General features: G+C 42.0%; 1 protein-coding gene across 50 annotated transcripts in view; it reads right to left on the minus strand.

The window, feature by feature from the left end:
• LOC110502244 (suppressor of fused homolog) overlaps positions 1–17,972 on the minus strand; it is a 41,750-nt gene extending 23,778 nt beyond the window's left edge. For 5 of the 50 annotated variants that reach the window (XR_016490867.1, XR_016490865.1, XR_016490866.1 and 2 more), the window contains exon 1: positions 17,543–17,845. Coding sequence is in view for 34 of the 50 variants with exons in the window: in XM_090216573.1 (XP_090072699.1) it covers positions 17,543–17,721 (179 nt within the window). In the remaining 16 variants the exon portion in view is untranslated. Of the gene's footprint in view, positions 1–1,035; positions 2,048–17,542 lie in introns of all 50 variants that reach the window. The other 45 variants (XR_016490874.1, XR_016490868.1, XR_016490873.1 and 42 more) reach the window with 29 other exon arrangements.
• Between the last annotated feature and the right edge of the window lie 7,189 nt (positions 17,973–25,161).

Genomic DNA, 25,161 nt, shown 5'->3' on the forward strand with positions numbered 1-25,161 from the left:
GCCTATTGCGGACAGTCTGAGCACTGATGGAGGGATTGTGTGTTCCTTGTGTAACTCAGGCAGTTGTTACCATCCTGTACTTGTCCCGCAGGTGTGATGTTCAGATGTACCAATCCTGTGCAGGTGTTGCTACACGTGGTCTGCCACTATGAGGATGTTCAGCTGTCTGACCCGTCTCCCTGTAGCGCTGTCTTAGGTGTCTCACAGTACAGACATAGCAATTTACTGCCCTGGTCACATCTTCAGTCCTCATGCCTCCTGGCAGCATGCCTAAGGCACGTTCACTCAGATGAGCAGGGACGTTGGGCATCTTTCTTTTGGTGTTTTTTTAGAGTCAGTAGAAAGGCTTCTTTAGTGTCCTTAGTTTTTATAACTGTGACCTTAATTGCAGACATTGTTCCACAGGTGCATGTTCATTAATTGTTTATGGTTCATTGAACAAGCATGGGAAACAGTGTTTAAACCCTTTACAATGAAGATCTGTGAAGTTAATTGGATTTTTGTTAATTATCTTTTAAAGACAGGGTCATCTCTTTTTTTGCTGTGTTTATTACCACGCATAACCCGTGTCCCCGCACATTGTACCGGTACCCCGTACATATAGCCTCGCTAGTGTTATTTTACTGCTACTCTTTAATTATTTATAATTTTATTTTTTAATTATCATTTTTTACTTAACACAATTACATTGTGTTGTGTTGGTTAAGGGCTTGTAAGCAAACATTTCACTCAGGTCTACCTACACCTGTTGAATTTGGCGCATGTGACCAATACAATTTGATTTTTTACAATTTTATGACAACGTAAAAGAAAGTATGTTTTTGTTTGTCTTTGATGTTACTTAACTCAATGTCTTATATTTGATTCAATATAAAGTCGCCACTCAACTCAGTCGTAAATCGTTGAGTTTTAGGCTACTGGCTAACTTAACGAGTTAACTTACGAACAACCTTCCAAGGTAACAGGATACGGCGAGAAAGTTAACGTCTTCTTCTGGATACATAACTTTGTGAACCAGCTAAGTTATCTACTCACCAGTATTTTACAATGGCTGTAACTTGTAAGGGGTTGGCCTGGTCGGAGTAGAGGCGCCTGCATTCCCCGTAGATTGCCTGCAGACCCGGAGGGAAGAGTGACGCCAGGGCGGGGGCTGCTGGTCCGCTGGTAGGCCGCACTTCGTCCATCCCCTACTGCTTCAGAAAGCTGGGAATACCTCCAAGGGCGACACAAATTACTTTCTCCAGGAAGATAAGGGAGAATCCCTCGGCTTACTGTTGGTTGATAGAACAACAGTAACTGTATTTTGAATTGTTGATATTGTTTAGAAGCTAAAGTAAACTGTCGCCCCACGATTGTTATCCCCACTCACTGTTGTTTGCTCCCACCTATGAACACTTTTCCTCATTGGTTTGGGCTGTAGAAAGGAACGGAGGAACTGGTTAAGTTCGTTTTGCATGTCCCGGTGCCCCGTTTGAAGGGAGTTTACATCACTTTAGATCGTTCAATTGGTCTTATTAAGTGAGACATCCACTCACCCGGGGTTACGGGACATGCGCCACTAATTGAGTGACGTTAACTCAATCCAATCAAAGTGCCATTCTTGGGTAGGCGGTTCCAAATACAGAGATGTGGTTGGCTGAACAATTGTTAATCATTACCCGAGACCCTTTCGCAAGAACATGAACAACTTTTCCTCAAGTTTTAGATCACATTACAATTGATCATAATGTGTGTTTATTTTGGAGGGTGAAAGATTCTGAATGTTGCAGTTATTTTCGCACCTAAAAAATACATGTTCAATACCAGATATCATATTTATTTCCAATGCAACGACCTGGTGAAAAGAGTTACAGGGGGGACGAGAGGGGATGAAGCTGGAGATGATTTGGTTCCCATGATGGTATGAGCATAGACAATAATGGGGGCCTGTTCAGCCCTCCTTTTCCTATAGTCCCACGATCAGCCCCTTTGTCTTGCTCACATTGAGGGAGAGGTTGTTGTCATCAGGCCAGGTAGTCCTGAGGCATGGTTCCAGGGCTCAGGTCCTCTGGGAGGGAGATGGAGAGTGAGAGAGAGAGAGAATGAGAGGGGGCATACTTAAATTCACACAGGACACCGGATAAGACAGGAGAAATACTCCAGATATAACAGACTAACCCTAGCCCTCTGACACAAACTATTGCAGCATAAATACTGGAGGCTGAGATACGAGGAGTTGGGAGACACTGTAGCCCCGTCTAATGATACCCCCGGACAGGACCTATGATGTAGTAGGAGCACACATTTTTCACTGTAACACCACATTTGACCTGGGCAATTCTTATGTTTCACCCCTTGTTTTCTGTCATGTAGCGTTTCAAGAGGCACCTGTCCTTCCTCATTCACACCACCCGGCACATGGAAAACCACAAACAGTTCTTTCGCACCATCCTTTCACTCCTTCCCCAACAATCAACAGCAATCTTCTGCACAGACCATGAGGAAGCTATTGAGGGAGCAATCCAGTTGTCAATTGCTGGAACCACATCTCGAACAATGTGAAGCACAAGATGGGGTCAGAGGGTGCCCAAGCTGTGGCCGATTACCAGCAGGCCATCAAAAAGCTCTTGGCCTCAAATCAAGGAGTGACTACGAATGCACACTGGAGCCCTGATCTCGAGGTTTATTTCCATCAGTCGCTGTCCGACACCATGGACAAGAGCACACAATATGTGCTAAACAGCTTGGGCATCCAGTCAGACGGAATTACCAACAAACTGCTCAGAGAGCTTCAATGCTGTCCTCAAGGCAAAGGTTGGATGGAAGAAGGTCAGAGTAGATAAATTAGTTTATCTACTCTTCCAGCTCCAAACCAATGCTCTGAGGGAAGTGCTGAGGGGCTACTGTAACCTAGGGAATTGTGTGTGTGTCCTGTCAGGTGTCAGGTGTGTCTGAGCAGTGGACTACTAACTAGTAGGACATCTCAACTCTAAACTCTTCCTCTCTGAGGTCACCAAGAAAGAGAAGAACCTATGCAAGACATAGGGGTAAGAGAGAGAAGCTAGAGTTTGAGAGCGTTTCATACGTATTAATTTTGTACTCAGTGGTGTGTTTAGAACTAAATGTTTTTCCCTGTGTCTCTTCTCTCCTCCACTCAGATCCGTTCAGTGCTCCCTCCCTTCTCCTTCAGACAGTCCTCTCCCTCTGCAGCATCAACAGCTCCGGCTGGAGCTCTACAGCAGAGAAGCGTAAACACTCCTCAGCCTTCCCTGAGACCACCACTGGGACCCCCAGCAAACAGCCTTACCTAGGCCAGGGTAACAGCCTTACCTAGGCCACCCACCATGAACCCTCCTCCTTCAATGAGGGTCTCTCCTCCCAGGCCTCTAACCCCAGCCTGCTGCCCTGTAACTCATCACAACACCTGGAGGGTCTGGGGGCTAGTTCCAGTGGACCTCCATCCACCCCCTCCCACCAGAACCTATTGTACCCCTCTTACTACTCCAGTGGAAGGCCCTCTCAGCAGAATGTCCTGGGTATGTGAGCCATTTTGGAAATGTAGCCAGCAAAAAAATATAATATATTTCAATATATTTAAAAGCTATTTGAAATACATGAAGATACATTTGCATCTTTCCTAATGCCTTAAAACAGGGATGGCCATCTCCAGTCCTAAGGGGACCTGATTGGTGTCACAGCCCCAGCTAACACACCTAACTCCAATAATCAACTAATCATGATCTTCAGTTTAGAGTACAATTAGTTTAATCAGCTGCGTTTGCTAGGGATGGGAGAAGAGTGTGATACCACACCACTCTGGCCCCCAAGGACTGGAGTTGCCTATCCCTGCCTTGAAATGTATTCCAGAGATGCATATACATACATTTGCAACTTTGCTCAAATGCAATATTCCAGAAATGCATGGCTATGATATCAAGTCTCCTGAGTGGCGCAGCGGTCTAAAGCACTGCATCTCAGTGCTAGAGGTGTCACTACAGACCCCGGTTCGATTTCCAGGCTGTATCACAACCAGCCGTGATTGGGAGTCCCATTGTGAGTCCCATGGTCTGGGTTAGGCCGTCATTGTAAATAAGAATTTGTTCTTAACTGACTTGCCTAGTTAAATAAAAAGCCTAAACTTTGGCAGTGATATAATTAGTTCGCTGGGAAACCTATAGCTATTCTTAGATGTTTTTCTTGACATGGTCAAATAACTCAAGCATAGATTGGTAACTTTTTTTCTAATTTGGCACACAGAAACTACTGGCCAATCGTAACTTGGTCAAAAATTATGGCACCAATGGGCCTATAGGTGGCGCTGTTGTAAGCAATCTCACTTAAAACCTCATATCCGCTTGCCCCGTTTAACCAAGAGACTTAAAACTGTGTATGTCAGTGTCTTTCCTCATGCAGAACAAATTTGCCTCAATGACCCATAAGGTCTGTCAGAATAGATTATCCTCCATCTTGGACATTTTGGAAAACCTTTGAAAAATGTATTCTCATGAACCATAGGTCCAAATTACACAAAATGCAGTATGGCCTTGGTACATCTCTTAAGGAAATGGTTAAGAGATGGCTGAGTTATTGATACTTCATAAAACCAGATTTTACATGTCCATTTAAATCCTTTGTAAATCCACTTCAACTTATCATAGCAGGCACATGCACCGATAGGGGTTTACCTTCGCATAGCACATGCCCCTTTGCCTTTCCAGTCTCCAAAGAACCAAACAAAATCGAACATCTTGATTGTTGACCAATGACCAGTCATTAGCATTGGCACGCATTTCCAGATCAGTGATGAGAAATAACTTATTTCCTACAGTTTGGCCTGGCAAACATAATCCATATAAAATTGCCACACTCTGATCTGTTTCACCTGTCTTTGTGCTTGTCTCCACCCCCCTCAAGGTGTCACCCACCTTCCCCATTATCCCCAGTGCATTTATACCTGTGTTCTCTGTTTGTCTGTTGCTAGTTCGTCTTGTCAAGCCTACCAGCGTGTGTTACGCCATGGTCCTGTGTCGCCTAGTCTGTTTCCTAGCCCTCCTGGTTCTGACCTTTTCAGTCTGCCCTGACCTCGAGCCTGCCTGCCACCCTGTACCTTTTTGACTCTGTCCTCAACCTGCCTATTGCCTACCCCCTGTATTTTAATAAATATCGGAGACTCAAACCATCTGCACCTGTGTCTCGCCCTGTGTCGTTATATAAAATATAGTTTAGCAATCTACTACTGACTCATTTTTGCCAAGAAAAATAGGCTACCTATTTCAGATAGGCCTAGCTTGGGTGGCTACTGGCCATATGTTTAACAGTGTACATGAAATACATGATACATTACAGAATAACACAGAGTAAATTACTATCACCAATAGGCTAAGACTTAACAAGGTTACACATATGTTCAGTTCAGAATAATCTTTAAGATAAAAAACTGTGTGTGTCTGAAACAAACAGGAGCTTGGTAGTGTCATGACTCTCCTGTGGGGATCCAAAGATCAGGTTACAATGGAGCAACTTCTACAGATCCCTCTCACCCGCAGAGGGGAGGAGGGATTGATGTGGGGGTTTTATGACACCTCACACCAAATGTAAATTGTATGCAGCAGATTCCTCTTTTTGGTCTCTGTATGGGGATTGGAATGTATCTTTGTTACAGAGACATTTTGCAGCCAAAAAACTCTAACATCCAAAAGTCAACACTGAGACAATATATTTCAACATCCGTGTCACGACTTCCGCTGAAGTCGGCTCCTCTCCTTGTTCGGGCGGCGTTCGGTGGTCGAAGTCACCATCTTTCTAGCCATCGCCACTCCATTTTTCATATATCCATTTGTCTTGTCTTGTTTCCATACACACCTGGTTTTCATTTCCCCAATCAATCTACTTGTATTTAACCCTCTGGTTCCCATCATGTTTTGTGTGTAATTGTATCATCTTATGTGGTGTTAGTTTACGCACTTTACTTTTATGCTCCGTTTTTTTGAGCTCGTTTGATTTATGTAGTGCTCTCGTTTTTGGAACTATAATAAAAGTGTGCCTGTTCATTATACTCTGCTCTCCTGCACCTGACTTCGCCTCCAAAACACCATTGACAGAATTACACACCTCTAATGGAGTCAGCAGGAGCAGGTACCCCGGTTAGAGGAGTCGAGGAGCGCGTCCAGGAACATTCGGCCATGTTACATCCTCTTGGTGCCATGATGGATCGCGTTGTCCAGACCATGGATCATTGTCAGAGATAGGAAGCCTCGACCAGTACAACCGGGGTTGTCTCCACCCGTTCCATCAGGAGAGAATTCCGGTGGAATGCGTCTCTCCCTTCCCAGGGATTATGATGGAACGACAGCACAGTGCCAGGGATTCTTGTTACAACTGGACCTCTACCTGGCCACTGTGCACCCAGCTCCCTCGAGAGGGGAGAGAGTGGCCGCCCTTGTCTCCTGCCTCACAGGAAGAGCGCTGGAGTGGCAAACGCCATGTAGAGAGAAGGAGACACGGCGCCAGACCACTTCAAGGAATTCACCCGCCGCTTCCGGGCCGTCTTCGACCATCCACCTGTGGGCAGAACAGCGGGGTAAAGGCTCTTCCATTTGAGACAGGGGACGAGGAGCGCCCAGGACTACGCCCTGGAATTCTATGTGAGAATGCTGTTCATCGACTACAGCTCAGCATTCAACACCATAGTACCCTCCAAACTCATCATTAAGCTTGAGACCCTGGGTCTCGACCCTCTCCTGTGCAACTGGGTCCTGGACTTCCTGACAGGCCGCCCCCAGGTGGTGAAGGTAGGAAACAACATCTCCACTCCACTGATCCTCAACACTGGGGCCCCACAAGGGTGCGTTCTCAGCCCTCTCCTGTACTCCCTGTTCACCCACGACTGCATGGCCATGCACACCTCCAACTCAATCATCAAGTTTGCAGACGACACTAGTGGTAGGCTTGATTATCAACAACGACGAGACGGCCTACAGGGAGGAGGTGAGGGCCCTCGGAGTGTGGTGTCAGGAATATAACCTCTCACTCGATGTCAGCAAAACAAAAGAGATGATTGTGGACTTCAGGAAACAGCAAAGGGAGCACCCCCTCCCTATCCACATTGACGGGACAGCAGTGGAGAAGTTGGAAGGTTTTAAGTTCCTCTGTGTTAATTTCACCGACAAACTGAAATGGTGTGGTGAAGAAGGTGCAACAGTCGCTCTTCAAACTCAGGAGGCTGAAAAAATGTGGCTTGTCACCGAAAACCCTCATTAACTTTTACAGGTGCACAATTGAGAGCTTCCTGTCGGGCTGTATCACCGCCTGGTATGGCAACTGCACCGGCCACAACCGCAAGGCTCTCCAGAGGGTGGTACGATCTGCACAACGCATCACCGGGGGCAAACTACCTGCCGTCCAGGACACCTACAACACCCGATGTCACAGGAAGGCAAAAAAGATCATCAAGGACAATAACCACCCGAGCCACTGCCTGTTTACCCCACTTCCATCCAGAAGGCAAGGTCAGTACAGGTGCATCAAAGCTGGGACAGAGAGATTGAAAAACAGCTTCTATCACAAGGCCATCAGATTGTTAAACAGCCACCACTAGCACAGAGAGGCGGCTTGTCTACCTACAGACTTGTTATCATTGGCCACTTTAAAAAATGGAATACTTGTCACTTTAATAATGCCACTTTAAGAATGTTTACATATCTCACATTACTCATCTCATTTGTATATAATGTATACTGTATCCTTCACTATCTATTCTTTACTATCTATTGCATCTCAGCCGCTCTGTCACTGCTCATCCATATATATTATACTTATATATTCTTATCCAATTCCTTTACTGGATTTTGTGTATTATGTTTTGTTATGGAATTTGTTAGATATTAGGTTTTGTTGTGGAATTGTTCCATATTACCTGTTAGATACTGCTGCACTTTTGGATCTAGAAGCATTGGCATTTTGCTACACTCACAATAACATCTGCTAACCATGTGTATGTGACCAATAAAATTTGATTTAATTTGTTTCTAGGCTACCTGGCTAAAATTCTTGTTCGCTAGCCTAACTTCCATTCAAGGGCAACTTTAGCTAGTGAACATTAGCCTTCTACATATATCTACATATTTAGGGTCCATCCTCTCAGGCTAGGGACAAAGCAATGTACTGTATGAGTTAATGATTGGGTCAGTATCGCCGCTATAATCATTGGTCGGTATGGAGAATTAAGTAAAACCACAAGTCCAAATCCCTATCTCCATCCATGGCTATTTTAGGAAAGGGCATATTTGAACTTGCTGGCAAGCTAGCCACCCGTGGACAACAACACAACGATATGCAACAATTCAAGTTTTTCTGTCAATGACGTATGCTCTCAGTAGGAGTTGATAGGAGTGACTGCAAATCCAAGTTGGCTTCCCTTTACACTTTATTTTTGGTGTGCCAAGACCAATCACAGAAGAACTCGCTCAGTTTAGCTCAACGCTGATTGACTAATGTTTAAAAGGGTTTTTTGTCAAGGGAGGCCAGATAGCGGCAACAATGTCATACTCATTTGGACCAGACAGCATCAGAGAGATGGCCTATACACTATACGTAGAGAGACAGAGGGGCGCTGTTTCGCTTGCTCGGATGCTTTCTCCAATGAAATTACATTCAGCCTCTTGCGATTAGAAGGAAAATTATGAAACATAGAGAGACAATAGATTACGAATGATTTTATAAAAATAATTTTTTGGTCAATTTTTTGGGGAGGCCTGGCTTCCCTTGGCATCCATGAATACGCACCACTGGTTAGAAAGGATTACCTACACATACTGAGCAGCTCATATTATAGACAGAAGCATGCTACATGGCAGACCAATCCGAACTCATCTCTCGGCATGTCCAGCCAATCCATTATCTCAGCCAATCTTGGCTAGAGGGAAGGTCCCTGTCTTTAACATATTTCAGAATATATTTTGCTATACATTAAATACATTTTCCGATGCATTTAACATATATTTTGTGATGTACACTTTATATATACATATTAAATACATTTCAGAATATGTTGGAATGTATTAAAGGTAGTCTCCGTGATATGACATAGATGCAGAAAGTAAACTGCATAGTGGGTCAATATCTTAAAATTCTAAGAGCGTTGAAGCATGAGGCTCAACTTCTCCGCTATTTTGCTGCCCTGGCTACCACTCTGTGAACAGCGTGAAGTGAACCATTGCACATGTGCAGATACTGTGTGTGACTGTGAGAGTGAAGTCTTACATCTCGCTCATCTCAATATCTGTGGTGCTGCTCGTGGTAACGTCATTTAGCTAAGCCTACCTTTAAATACATAAAAAATATATACATTATTTTGCATTTTTATTTCACATGTATCCTTAAAAAGTGATCTAAAAATATATATTTTAAATGTGGGGTTTTTCCATATGGGAGGACACCAGAGTTAACACCGTATGATAAGTGCCTTGGGATCTTTAGTGACCACAGACAGTAAGGACACCGATTTTAACATCCCATCCGAAAGACAGCAGCCCTCCATCAACACTTCCAGTAGCATCTGGTCATCTAGGGATCGACCAGGGCCAACCCTGCTTAGCTACACAGGCAAGCCAGCAGTGGGATGCTGGTGGCAATTTGTTAAATTTGGAAATATCCAATTTGGCACATTTTAATGTTTGGGTAGGCTTGCATAAATCTGCCTAGTGTGAAATGCAAACACAAATTTCACTAGGCCTTTGGTGCCGTCTACTGTTTGATTGATATGTCCAGTAGTATAGCAGGAACAGCCAGGTAACTCAAAGGTGCAACTGCCAATGGTAGGCTGTCCTAAAAAGCTATTTGGTGTTTTGACTTTATGACTTGCCAACAATACCAATGTACTATTTACCCCAAAATATAAAACGCAACATTTAAAGTGTTGGTCCCATTTTTCATGAGCTGAAATAAAACATCCCAGAAATCTTCAATACGCACAAAAAGCTAATTTGTCTCAAATTTTGTGCATACATTTGTTTATGTCCCTGTTAGGGAGCATTGCTCCTTTGCCAAGATATCTGACAGGTGTGGCATATCAAGAAGCTGACTAAACAGTATGATCATTACACAGGTGCACCTTGTGCTTGGGACAATAAAAGGCCACTCTAAAATATGCAGTTTATTCACACAACCCAGTGCCACAAATGACTCAAGTTTTGAAGGAGCGTGCAAATGGCTATGCTGTCTACAGGAATGTCCAATGTCATTTCGAGAAATTTGGCAGTTATTGCATTTTATTGATGGCAGTTTGAATGCACAGAGATACCGTGACGAGATCCTGAGGCTTATTGTCGTGCCATTCATCTGCCGTCATCACCTCAAGTTACAGCATCAAATGCACAGCCCAATGTTACTAGGATCTGTACACAATTCCTAGAAGCTTAATAATTTTATAGAAAAGTACTAGTCCTGTATTAGCGGACCGATATGCAGTGCATTCAGAAAGTATTCAGACCCCTTGACTTTTTCCACATTTTGTTCCCGTTACAGCCTTGTTCTAAAATTGATTAAATTGTCCCCCCAAACCCCTCAATCTACACACAATTCCCCATAATGAGCAAAAACAGTTTTTTTTAGACATTTTTACAAATGTATAAAAAATTTAAAATGGGAATATCACATCAACATAAGTATTCAGACCCTTTACTCAGTACTCTGTTGAAGCATCTTTGGCAGCGATTACAGCCTCCAGTCTTCTTGGGTATGACGCTACAATATTGGCACACTTGTATTTTGGGAGTTTCTCGCATTATTTTCTGCAGATCCTCTTAAGCTCTGTCAGGTTGGATGGGGACCATCGCTGCACAGCTATTTTCAGGTCTCTCCAGAGATGTTCCATCGGGTTCAAGTCCGGGCTCGGGCTGGCCCACTCAAGAACATTCAGAGACTTTGTCTTGGCTGTGTGCTTCGTCTCATTGTCCTGTTTGAAGGTGAACCTTCGCCCCAGTCTGAGGTCCTGAGCGCTCTGGAGCAGGTTTTCATCAAATATCCCTCTGTACTGTACATCTTCCCTTGATACTGTCTAGTCTCCTTCTTCAATTTAAGAATGATAGAGGCCACTGTGTTCTTGGGGACCTTCAATGCTGCAGAAATTTGTTTGTACCTTTCCCCAGATCTGTGCGACACAATCTTGTCTCAGAACTCTACGGACATTCCTTCAACCTCATGGCTTGGTCCAGTCAAGTTGTAGAAAAATCTCAAGGATGATCAATGGAAACAGGATGTATCTGAGCTCAATTTAGAGTCTCATAGCTAAGGGTCTGAATACTTATGTAAATAAGGTATTTCAATGTTTTTTAAACATTTGCAAAAAAAATCTAAAAACCTGTTTCAAGGGGTCTGAATACTTTCCGAATGCACTCTAGCCGTCTGTAGCTCAGTCAAAACAAACTTTCTCTCTCTCAACAACAAAAAAGCACCCCCACCCCCAAACATCTTCCCTCAGCTATGGTCCCAGTTCTTCCATGGCTACATATCCCCAGACATGTCACCCATTAAGCATGTTTGGAATGCTCTTCATCAATGTGTACGACAGCGTAAAGAGGAGTGGGACAACATTCCACAGGCCACAATCAACTCTACGCAACTCTATGTGTCATGCTGCATGAGGCAAATGGTGGTCACACCAGATACTGACTGGTTTTCTGATCCACACCCTTACCTATTTAAAAGAAAAAGGTATCTGTGACCAACCGATGCATATCTGCATTCCCAGTCATGTGAAATCCATAGATTAGGGCCTAATACATTTATTTCAATTAACTGATTTCCTTATGTGAACTGTTACTCAGTAAAAGTTTGGAAATTGTAGCATGTTGCATTTATATTTTTGTTCAGTGTACATTTTTATTATGATTACTTTGTTTTTGTTTGTTGTTTATTTCAGTGAAGTGAGATCCCTGTAGGGACGAAGACAACCCCAACCTTAACTACTTATACCCATACACATCTCCTTGACCTGTATCTTCACATGACTTCTACCGAGCTATGTCTCCCATTGCCATCACCCCACTGATGCAGTGGCGCAACAACTACAGTCACGACCTTCAATCTTTCCCTACCGAGCATCAATTCACCTTAAACCTGGTCTCCAGGAGTATGAGGAAACCCCAGGGGCCTGATCCCAGGGCGTTCCACCACTATCCTCAACCTTACCATCTGCCCTGGAGTAACGGTAGACTTACAGTGAGCTCCAAAAGTATTATTTTGGGCTCTGTACTCCAGCACTTTAGATTTCAAATTATACAGTGACTGTGAGGTCAAGGTGCAGACTGTCATCTTTAATTTGAGGGTATTTTCATCCATGTCGGGTGAACCGTTTAGAGCACATTTTGTACATCGTCCCCCCATTTTAGGAAACCAAAAGTATCGGGACAAATTCACTTAAAATAAACGTTTGACATCCAAACTCCAGATACTATATGTTTAATACAAAGCAGCCAAATGCTACTTTTGTTCATTTTCTCCATCTCATTATTTTATTAATACATAGCTACCTCAGGCTACTTCAATGTTGGAGTCATTCAGGTCTGGTGTTTTCATTTGGCTACCATGTACTACTATAATTTATCAAGGTGTTCTGTAACATCAGCAAGTTTGCATAAGAAGAGAGGGGATTACTCGTTTTACTGTTTGCTTTGCCACTCCTTTTATAAACTCCTTTCATTTGCCTCTTAGTTCTTACTGTATAACCCCGTCACGCATTTAAACCCTATCTCTCCTACATAACCCACTGTCGTTCTAACCTTTGTCTTTCATATATGTCACCGATGATTGATCTCTCTTACTCTATAACCCTTTGTCATATACTGTATTAAAGCCAGTCGAATCTCTCATATCTTATCACTCCTCACATTTGACTCTGTCCATCAGCATAGAAATATAAGTACTAGAATGGACATTCCCAGTGAAGTCACTAACTGGTAGTCACTAACTCTTCCATGGAACAGGCTCTGGGTCTGAGTCACCTTTCCCAGTTGAGAGATAACACATAGTTGTGGCCAGGGTGTGTTGGTTGGGAATACGCCATCCTATGTTTAGAATGTTCCCTGAACTGTAAAAATGTACAGTAAAATGTGCTTGAGCACACACCCTGTTTCTCTATAAATAAGTGTCACTGATGATTTTACTATTCATGTTTGACTGTCCATATTAATCCAGTCCATAGTGTAAATAAACATTATGATGAGATTGTAAAGATTAATGAGAAAGTGTATTTTCTGAAGACACATTTATTAATTTACATGGTGTACATACAAAATACATACCCCAATTACAGACTTCAGCAGTTTATTACTTAACAAAGCTGAAATGTAATGTGCTGACTACATGTAATCTACAGAAGGACACAATAATTATTTTATTTGAAACCATAAGTTTGCCATGGAAAGTCAGAGAATCCATATTCCTCATATAGAAGTATAGGTGCTGCCGTGTTATGCTGATAAGCAGTGCCTTGCCAGAAGAACTGAGCCCATAGATGACATCTCCAGTAGCCACCATCTATGGAATTCAGTTCTCAGGGCACAACACCTCTCATTCTCCTCCCATATTGTGTCTTCCTGAGCTTCTTTCACTCTAGGCTTTAGCACCTTTTAAATCCATTAAAATGGCTGCTGTAACACCTGTATTTGTTTTCGTTCATAGTCAATCTGTGACACTTTAGTATGATATTTTACGTTACTTTAGGTTACATTATGATTGGAATAACAGTGTACAATATCGTACAAATTATAAGACATAGTTCCATACATCTTACTGAGTCCTACAATAGCTTATGAATTGGATGATTAATTTATCATATATTTTGGAGGACGTATTATACGTCTTTCTCTAAGACCTCGTTGCTTGTTACGCACTCATAACAACAAAGGAGAACTACAAATTACGGGAAGAATTTATGTTGGCGGTTAGGGGAACTAACGACAAAGGTTATGAAAATGTACGTGGCAGGTTATGTGAATTGGGTTAAAAATTCAGCATAAGGGTTAGCTAAAATGCTATAACTATCCCCGAGGCGACTCGAACACAGTACCTTTGGATTGCTAAACGGTCACGGATTATGCCCACCCCTACTCCCCGAGCAACCTTCCTATTTCGTTTCTGTCTAAAGTAACTAGACCATTAGTAGGTATCACACATCTTGAAGGTGCTCAGAAAAATGTCAAGTATGTTTTGTATGGCTCTGAGGCCAGGCTGGTTGTGTGAGGTTTGCACTTTTATGACTATTCAACTAGACCCATAAGGCAAGTTCAATCAAGTGTACCTCTACCATGTTGAAACATCGTTTAAAACCTCAGTAAACGGAACTGGTCTGACTCCTATTTAGAACGAAACCTCTGTACAGCTGAGTGATAAAAGGCAGTGAAACGACGAGCAGGAGATCAGTGGAGAGATTGCCCAACCTCTTACAGTGCCTTGCGAAAGTATTCGGCCCCCTTGAACTTTGCAACCTTTTGCCACATTTCAGGCTTCAAACATAAAGATATAAAACTGTATTTTTTTGTGAAGAATCAACAACAAGTGGGACACAATCATGAAGTGGAACGACATTTATTGGATATTTCAAACTTTTTTAACAAATCAAAAACTGAAAAATTGGGCGTGCAAAATTATTCAGCCCCTTTACTTTCAGTGCAGCAAACTCTCTCCAGAAGTTCAGTGAGGATCTCTGAATGATCCAATGTTGACCTAAATGACTAATGATGATAAATACAATCCACCTGTGTGTAATTAAGTCTCCGTATAAATGCACCTGCACTGTGATAGTCTCAGAGGTCCGTTAAAAGCGCAGAGAGCATCATGAAGAACAAGGAACACACCAGGCAGGTCCGAGATACTGTTGTGAAGAAGTTTAAAGCCGGATTTGGATACAAAAAGATTTCCCAAGCTTTAAACATCCCAAGGAGCACTGTGCAAGCGATAATATTGAAATGGAAGGAGTATCAGACCACTGCAAATCTACCAAGACCTGGCCGTCCCTCTAAACTTTCAGCTCATACAAGGAGAAGACTGATCAGAAATGCAGCCAAGAGGCCCATGATCACTCTGGATGAACTGCAGAGATCTACAGCTGAGGTAGGATACTCTGTCCATAGGACAACAATCAGTCGTATATTGCACAAATCTGGCCTTTATGGAAGAGTGGCAAGAAAGCCATTTCTTAAAGATATCCATAAAAAGTGTTGTTTAAAGTTTGCCACAAGCCACCTGGGAGACACACCAAACATGTGGAAGAAGGTGCTCTGGTCAGATGAAACCAAAATTGAACTTTTTGGCAACAATGCAAAACGTTATGTTTGGCCTAAAAGCAACACAGATCATCACCCTGAACACACCATCCCCACTGTCAAACATGGTGGTGGCAGCATCATGGTTTGGGCTTGCTTTTCTTCAGCAGGGACAGGGAAGATGGTTAAAATTGATGGGAAGATGGATGGAGCCAAATACAGGACCATTCTGGAAGAAAACCTGATGGAGTCTGCAAAAGACCTGAGACTGGGACGGAGATTTGTCTTCCAACAAGACAATGATCCAAAACATAAAGCAAAATCTACAATGGAATGGTTCAAAAATAAACATATCCAGGTGTTACAATGGCCAAGTCAAAGTCCAGACCTGAATCCAATCGAGAATCTGTGGAAAGAACTGAAAACTGCTGTTCACAAATGCTCTCCATCCAACCTCACTGAGCTCGAGCTGTTTTGCAAGGAGGAATGGGAAAAAATGTCAGTCTCTCGATGTGCAAAACTGATAGAGACATACCCCAAGCGACTTACAGCTGTAATCGCAGCAAAAGGTGGCGCTACAAAGTATTAACTTAAGGGGGCTGAATAAAGTTTGAAATATCCAATAAATGTCGTTCCACTTCATGATTGTGTCCCACTTGTTGTTGATTCTTCACAAAAAAATACAGTTTTATATCTTTATGTTTGAAGCCTGAAATGTGGCAAAAGGTCGCAAAGTTCAAGGGGGCCGAATACTTTCGCAAGGCACTGTATCACCCCCAGCTTCATTTTGCAGTGAAGCTGGGGGTGACAAGAGGTTGGGCAATCTTTATTTCTTTAAAAAGCCACTAAAATGGATGTGAGAAGATGGTGATAGAAGATATCAGCACCTCTTCCTCCTAAGAGTAAAATGCTATTTGGTTGGGCATATTCCATCTTCATCTTAGACTGAACGATGAGCCAGTTTGTTAGAGGGGTATGCAGTTCCTGATCCTAGATCTGTGCCTAAGGGTTACTCCTACTCTTAACCTTGCCAAAGGATGTTTAAAGGATCCATCTGCAGCAGCCAAGATTCCTGACCGTTTCACAACTTCTGTGATGGAAGTTGGCAGGGAGGAAAGGGAATTTTCTGTGGTGGGGTGATGCAAGGCCTGATTCAGATTGCAATGCGAGATACTGTACAGCAGTGGTCAGACACAAACAAGCACGTGCACACACAGTGCACTGGTCAAGCCGAGACATGTCACATAAAACAGTTCAGAATCAAGGGGAGTAGGCAAGAAGGTGAAACGTTCAGATAAAAATAAATAGTTGATTCACTACATGAAAGACAATCATACTGTATCTGTACACAATACTTATCTATCTTAACGTTCTGTAACGTAGAACCCTCCCATGGACAAGCCCCAGCAGTGTGTTACAAAAACACAATACTTATTTTAATGTTGCTCAGTATATCTTTAAATCCACAACAATAGATATGGTTTGCCACTCATCGTCATCTGAACAATTTATGTTGCAGGAATATAACCCATTCAAATGACTAGAGTCAATATTGACAGTGTGAGTACAGTTCGAGGAATCGTCAGTGTTATCCCCAGGTGGTTTACAGTGCATTCCTGAGTGGACATACGCACACACAAACAAACAAGCACACGCACACAGAAAGTTGTGAGGAAGAACACACCTTAATATATGCTCAGGAAACTGCAGTCTTCCCGTCAGTTAGTTGAACTGAGCAACAACCGGTTGAACTGCCTGGAACTAAACTGGAATAACCTTGCCTGAGACCTGGAGTCTTGTGTTAGCTCCCAGAGCTAATGCTTAGGCTTTAACCCAGTGGGGTTAAACACAGTTAAACCCATTCAGTTGTTGACTAGGAACTATTGTTGTTCAAAAATATAAATGAAAAGATATGAATCACACATATGGTGTAGACTAAAGCGGGGACAGATCTGGCTACCAGGCAAAGTCTGAGCACAGTCTCTAATCTTTAATCAACCTCTAGCATATGTAACCCAGACAGATACGGTTCAATGGCCCCTCATAGATCAGATACTCTAACTCCACACAGCCCTTGTAGCCTTGGTTTCTGCCATGTTGCTTACGTCCATCCAATTCTCACAGAACGTTGAAAGGCCAACAAGAAGTGTACAAGGGTTTAGTGGTTAATTTCAGACTAGGCGATTCACACTACTTTGTGTGATACATAATGTTGAATAGTAACAGCTCTACATAATCTCTTATTCCAATACTGAAATTATACTCACACAGATGAAGACATTTGTTACTCAAATACTTACACCAGACTACATACATTGTCCCATTGCTTCATCGTGTCTTTCCCAGAAACAATGTTCTGGCTAATTAAAAAAACAAAACTCACAATAGTGACCTGGCCCTCATCCAACAAATAGAGGTATCTTCCATTTTGGCATCTGATATGTCCATTTAAAACACCATTGAGGATATTCTGTTTCATTCTGAAATCCTACTGGAGTTTAGGCCATCCTCCACATTTCTCCCTCCACTGATATCCACCTGTACTGTCCAGCCAGGTCCCACTGTTCCCTGTCCCACAGTCACACCACACTGTCTGACATAGAGTTGAGACTCGCTTAAATACCACTCCTCTCCCCCTCCTTGTTTTTCTAGCTTTCCCTCTGTATGACAAGTAAAGCAGTCACTTCCCAGCAAGGAAACAGTGGGAGTGAGGCTCACGCCCCCACACACAGTGATTCAACAGAGCTACTTCTGAGGAACTCCATCAGACCAGCCCTGCCCTCCCTCACTTCCCATCAGAAAACCTGGGGAGAGGCTAGGGGTTGCTTAATAGTCTTTAGTCACTTCCTCTGCTTGTCTTCTCTTTTCTCTCACCTTCAACTCTCTCTTATTTCTCTTTTCTGATCTAAAAACATTAGCAAAAAATGTAAATGAATTCCTGAGGAATTGTGTTGTCACGTCCTCTCCGGTCAGATGAAGAGGAGACAAGGTTAGGAGAGGAGGAACCTGTGTTAGAGTATTGATATGCAGCCTTAGTCTGGTGGAGGAAACAGGAATTCCCCTCAGCCTCAGAACAGCAGCTGGCACAAGGCACAGGAAAACATGCATTGGTTGGTATCTGTGTGTTTATGCAGTCACGTGTTGCCCTTTTTAACAAAGAGGCATGCTTCAAGAGTTGGTGGAATACAATTAGGTTTCCACAAAACCAAAAAAATTCTCTCATATATGTCAATTAGGTTATTGCGTCATTGATTCCGATTTCTGCGTGTGGAGAAGGGAGTCAACTTGACCAATCTAGACAAGCTTGAAGCCTAAAAAAATAACATTGACTCCACTGTTAGGCTAATTATCAGTTTAATCATGCACATAGTGTAGACCTAACGGTTAGAGAGGCAAGCCAGCAACTGGAGGGTTGCCAGTTCGAATCCCGGGTCTGATGGGAAAAATCTGGAGGGAAGTGAGCTAGCAATCGGAGGGTTGCCGGCGTTAAATCCTAGATGATATTTCCTGCTGTTGAGCCCTTGAGCACTTAACCCCCCCACAACAGTAGCTCCAAGTGTGACAACCCTCCACACCGTTCCAAAACCAGTATACAGTGCCTTCAGAAAGTATTCACACCCCTAGACATTTTCCACATTTATGTTACAGTCTGAATTTAAAATAAGATTAAACTGAGATGTTTTTGTCATTGGCTAACACACTTTACCCCATAATTTCAATGTTTTTAGAAATTTGTAAAAATTTATTGAAAAGCTGAAATGTCTTGAGTGAATAATTATTCAACCCCTTTGTTATGGCAAGACTAAATACGTTCAGGAGTAAACATTTGCTTAAGTCAAATAATAAGTTGCATGAGTGCAATAAGTGTTTAACATGAATTTTGAATGATTACCTCCTCTCCGTACCTCACACATACAATGGCCTCTCAGTCGAGCAGTGAATTTCAAACAGATTCAACCACAAAGATCAGGGAGGTTTTCCAATGCCTCTCAAAGAAGGGCACCTATTGGTAGATGTGTAAAAATGAAAGAAAAAAAGCAGACACTGAATATCCCTTTGCGCATGGTGAAGTTATTACAGGTACTAAAGTAATACTGCAAAGAATGTGTCAAAGCAATTCACTTTTTGTCCTGAATACACTGTTGTTTAGTGCAAATCCAATACAACACATGACTGAGTTCCAGTCTAAATATTGTCAAGCATAGTGGTGGCTGCATCATGTTATGTGTATGCTTGTAATCGTTAAGGCCTGGGGAGTTTTTCAGATAAAAAAAAGAAACTGAATAGAGCTAAGCACAGGCAAAATGGTAGAGAAAAACCTGGTTCAGTCTACTTCCCACCAGACACAAATTCACCTTTCAGCAGGACAATAACCTAAAACATAACCTAAAATTTTACCCACTCCACAAATGTCTTATTAACAAACTATAGTTTTGGCAAGTCAGTTAGGACATCTACTTTGTGCTTGACACAAGTAATTTTTACAACAATTGTTTACAGACAGATTATTTCACTGTATCACAATTCCAGTGGATCAGAAGTTTACATACACTAAATTGACTGTGCCTTTAAACAGCTTGGAAAATTCCAGAAAATGATGTCATGGCTTTAGAAGCTTCTGATAGGATAACTGACAATTTGAGTCCATTGGAGGTGTACCTGTGGATGTATTTCAAGGCCTACTTTCAAACTCACCGCCTCTTTCCTTGACATCATGGGAAAATCAAAAGAAATCAGACAAGACCTCAGAATTTTTTTTGTAGACCTCCACAAGTCTGGTTCATCCTTGGGAGCAATTTCCAAACGCCTGAAGGTACTACCTTCATCTGTACAAACAATAGTACGCAAGTATAAACACCATGGGACCACGCAGCCGTCATACCGCTCAGGAAGAAGACGCGTTCTGTCTCCTAGAGATGAACATACAACAGCAAAGGACCTTGTGAAGAATCTATATCCACAGTAAAACGACTCCTATATCGACAACCTGAAAGGCCACTCATCAAGGAAGGAATCACTGCTGCAAAACCACCATAAAAACCCAGACTACAGTTTGCAACTACACAAGGGGACAAAGATCGTACTTTTTTTTAATGTCTTGGTCGCAAATGGGTCTTCCAAATGGTCAATGACCCCAAGCATACTTCCAAAGTTGTGGCAAAATGGCTTAAGGACAACAAAGTCAAGGTATTGGAGTTGCCATCACATAAGCTCTGACCTCAATCCTATAGAAAATTTGTGGACAGAACTGAAATAAATCAAATCTGAAATAAATAATTCTCTCTACTATTATTCTGACAATTCACATTCTTAAAATAAAGTGGTGATCCTAACTGACCTAAGACAGGGGATTTCTACTATGATTAAATGTCAGGAATTCTTAAAAACTGAGTTTAAATGTATTTTGCTAAATTGTATGTAAACTTCTGACTTCCACTGTACATCTGTAAAATTATAGTCTAGAAACTAAAGCTTTGGTTGTCTTCCATGTCTTCCATTCTCCCTGGACCTCCTCAATGACCACCTCTTGAACATCAGACTCAGAACTCACTGTCCCTTTCCAACCTTGTTGAGGATGGCGCATTGTCAAGCTCAAAAAGCCTCAAATTTGCTCAGTTGGCCATCGATTTTTCAACCCTTGTATTGGTCAGCTTGTTGCGTGCTTTGGTGAGTATGATCCCAAACAAGGACCAGTTAGCTCGCTGAGGCGGCTGATGTTGGTGGGATTTGGAGGATGAAGGCAACAGGGGAAAGAACCTCAGATCCACAGTCTCTTCCACCAGGTGGCTGATGAGATATGTTGGCACGACTGCCATATTGTATCTGCATCCCAACGCCCTTGCTTGGAAGTGTACTTTGCCAGACTGCCAAGAACGTTGCCCTCATCCAGGCCAAGGTGGCGAGATACGGTAGTGATGACTCCATAGGCCTTGTTGATCTCTGCACCATCATACAGGATGCTCTTGCCAGCATACTTGGGGTCCAACATGTACCTGCGGCATGTATGGGCTTCAGGCAGAAGTCTTCACGCTTTTTTGATGTATTTCCCAACTGCAGTTTCTTCTGCTTGGAGCAACAGTGAAGTGGGCAGGGCAGTATGGATTTCTTCTCTTACACCTGCAAGCAGAGTCTGAACATCAGACAGGGTGGCATTGTCTCCCTCAATCTGTGCAATGCCTACTGCTTTAGGTTTCAGGAGTTTCAGGCTGCTTACCACTCTCTCCCAAAATACATCATCCAGGAGGATCCTCTTGATGGAGCTGTCCATATCGGCAGACTGTGATATGGCCATTTCTTGGAGAGACCAGTGTTGCCAACTAATTTTCAGTGTAAGTTGCTAGAGGAAGGTTGATTAGTTGCTAAAAGACGTTGTTCATGTCATTGCGTGATAACGTAAAACTGCGTCATTACGTAGAATACACAATAACGTTACTCAAATTGACTGGCCATCTCAGCAAAAAACATGATTTGATATTTGTTCAGGTAGAGACTCCCACTCTTTTCTGTACTTCTGGCTGTAAATTTTTGATTGAGGCATGTTGATTGATGTAAGTTCTGTTCAATAAAAGTAGAGGGACTTTTGTCAGAGGTTGCTTGTTGTGAGCGCTGAGGGAACATTATGCACTTGGCCAAATGATTCTGCATCTTTGTTGCATTCTTCACATATTATTTGGCACAGTATTTGCAAATGTACACAACTTCTCCTTCTACATTAGCTGTAGTGAAATTTCACCACACATTTGGCATTTTCCTGTAAAGATTAGAAAAATAATTGTAAAAAAACTAACAAATACAATTCCATGTACAGATACAGTGCCTTGCGAAAGTATTCGGCCCCCTTGAACTTTGCGACCTTTTGCCACATTTCAGGCTTCAAACATAAAGATATAAAACTGTATTTTTTTGTGAAGAATCAACAACAAGTGGGACACAATCATGAAGTGGAACGACATTTATTGGATATTTCAAACTTTTTTAACAAATCAAAAACTGAAAAATTGGGCGTGCAAAATTATTCAGCCCCCTTAAGTTAATACTTTGTAGCGCCACCTTTTGCTGCGATTACAGCTGTAAGTCGCTTGGGGTATGTCTCTATCAGTTTTGCACATCGAGAGACTGAAATTTTTTCCCATTCCTCCTTGCAAAACAGCTCGAGCTCAGTGAGGTTGGATGGAGAGCATTTGTGAACAGCAGTTTTCAGTTCTTTCCACAGTTTCTCGATTGGATTCAGGTCTGGACTTTGACTTGGCCATTCTAACACCTGGATATGTTTATTTTTGAACCATTCCATTGTAGATTTTGCTTTATGTTTTGGATCATTGTCTTGTTGGAAGACAAATCTCCGTCCCAGTCTCAGGTCTTTTGCAGACTCCATCAGGTTTTCTTCCAGAATGGTCCTGTATTTGGCTCCATCCATCTTCCCATCAATTTTAACCATCTTCCCTGTCCCTGCTGAAGAAAAGCAGGCCCAAACCATGATGCTGCCACCACCATGTTTGACAGTGGGGATGGTGTGTTCAGGGTGATGAGCTGTGTTGCTTTTACGCCAAACATAACGTTTTGCATTGTTGCCAAAAAGTTCAATTTTGGTTTCATCTGACCAGAGCACCTTCTTCCACATGTTTGGTGTGTCTCCCAAGTGGCTTGTGGCAAACTTTAAACAACACTTTTTATGGATATCTTTAAGAAATGGCTTTCTTCTTGCCACTCTTCCATAAAGGCCAGATTTGTGCAATATACGACTGATTGTTGGGCCTATGGACAGAGTCTCCCACCTCAGCTGTAGATCTCTGCAGTTCATCCAGAGTGATCATGGGCCTCTTGGCTACATCTCTGATCAGTCTTCTCCTTGTATGAGCTGAAAGTTTAGAGGGACGGCCAGGTCTTGGTAGATTTGCAGTGGTCTGATACTCCTTCCATTTCAATATTATCGCTTGCACAGTGCTCCTTGGGATGTTTAAAGCTTGGGAAATCTTTTTGTATCCAAATCTGTCTTTAAACTTCTTCACAACAGTATCTCGGACCTGCCTGGTGTGTTCCTTGTTCTTCATGATGCTCTCTGCGCTTTTAACGGACCTCTGAGACTATCACAGTGCAGGTGCATTTATACGGAGACTTGATTACACACAGGTGGATTGTATTTATCATCATTAGTCATTTAGGTCAACATTGGATCATTCAGAGATCCTCACTGAACTTCTGGAGAGAGTTTGCTGCACTGAAAGTAAAGGGGCTGAATAATTTTGCACGCCCAATTTTTCAGTTTTTGATTTGTTAAAAAAGTTTGAAATATCCAATAAATGTCGTTCCACTTCATGATTGTGTCCCACTTGTTGTTGATTCTTCACAAAAAAATACAGTTTTATATCTTTATGTTTGAAGCCTGAAATGTGGCAAAAGGTCGCAAAGTTCAAGGGGGCCGAATACTTTCGCAAGGCACTGTAAATAGTTAAGCAGTTAGACTAAACAACTCCTTTATAAGATAAATGTTTTAAAATGAAACAGGTGAATTAACACTCAGTTAGCAGGCTCAAGCAAGCTAAAACCCACATGATAGCAAAAACTAACAAGCAGAAACTGTTAACAAGTTAGAAAGGATTTAAACACTTTGCTGTAGGCTACTATTTACTACTTAACAAAAAATGATCTGTGTCATAAAAGCTATTCACCTCACCCAGTGTTGTAATCAAAACTTACTAGAAGGCATGTAGTCATTGCTCAGTGTAGTAGTGTGGGCTCAATAGCATCTCATTAAATGTGCAAGATCTTGAGAATCAGCTGTATGTGTGATGGAAGAGTGCACTGCACATGATGGAAAAATGAACTGTGCATGCAAAGGGTTGCAATTCCATTGAATTGGGGATAGTTTAACCAAAATATGCCACAAGACCTAGAATTGCCTTATGTGTATCCCACAAAAAAAGTTCACTGTTATAAGATAATTTTTTGATGAATTTAAGGAAAATTCCCAAAATTCATGAGCTTAACTTCCCATGGAAAGTTTCCCAGAAAGTTTCTGACCCTTTGCAACCCTAATGGCAAGACCTGAAAACAGTTGTATAGCAATAATCAACAACTCATTTGACAGAAGTTTAAGAAATATGAAAATAATAAAAATGGGCAAATGTTGCACAATCCAGGTGTGGAATGCTCTTAAGAGACTTACCTAGAAAATCGGTGCTTCTAAAGTTTATGGATTTAATTTAAAATTTTTCAATACATTTCTAAAAGCATGTTTTCACTTTGTCATTATGGGATAGTGTGTAAATGGGTGAAAAATATATCTAATTGAATTCAGGCTTAACAATAAAATTAGGAATAAGTAAAGTGGTATGAATACTTTCTGAAGGCACTGTATGTGTATCTTTCTGAGGGGTTGGTGGAAACAGGGGAAGTCAAATTTTAGTTGGAATTGACCAATAAAGTCATCTTAATCTTATTGGATGAAACAGGGCACTCGAGTTGTGCAAGTGTCAACAACTGGAACAGATTAGTCATACATAGAGATCAATGTGAACCACAGAACACACATGAAAGTGTACACAAACTATTAGTAAGTGGAAGTTGACACATAAGATAACCGTAAAAAACATGTTAATCCTTCTTCCTCATGTTACATTGACACCAACACAAGTGTAACCCACTTAGGTGGGTGCTGCCCTGTTTATAATTCTTCCTAGGATATCCCCCCTTCTCTCCCACTGGTTTTACTGTGCATTATCCTCCCTTCTCTCAGTCTGTGTTACAGTATTTCCACAAGCTTTAGATTTCCATGATAAAGCTAAAAGGGAATTCCACTTCTAGCTACACCACTCAGTCACCATGCTCAACAGAATCTGCCCTGTTTGTTCCTACTCATAGGTTTACTGTAATAAGTTAAGTGAATATTTTACATTTAAAAAAAGTTTCAATCATGATG

Source organism: Oncorhynchus mykiss, chromosome 23, assembly GCF_057628025.1.
Source record: "Oncorhynchus mykiss isolate SJ-2025 chromosome 23, ASM5762802v1, whole genome shotgun sequence".
NCBI lineage: Eukaryota > Metazoa > Chordata > Actinopteri > Salmoniformes > Salmonidae > Oncorhynchus > Oncorhynchus mykiss.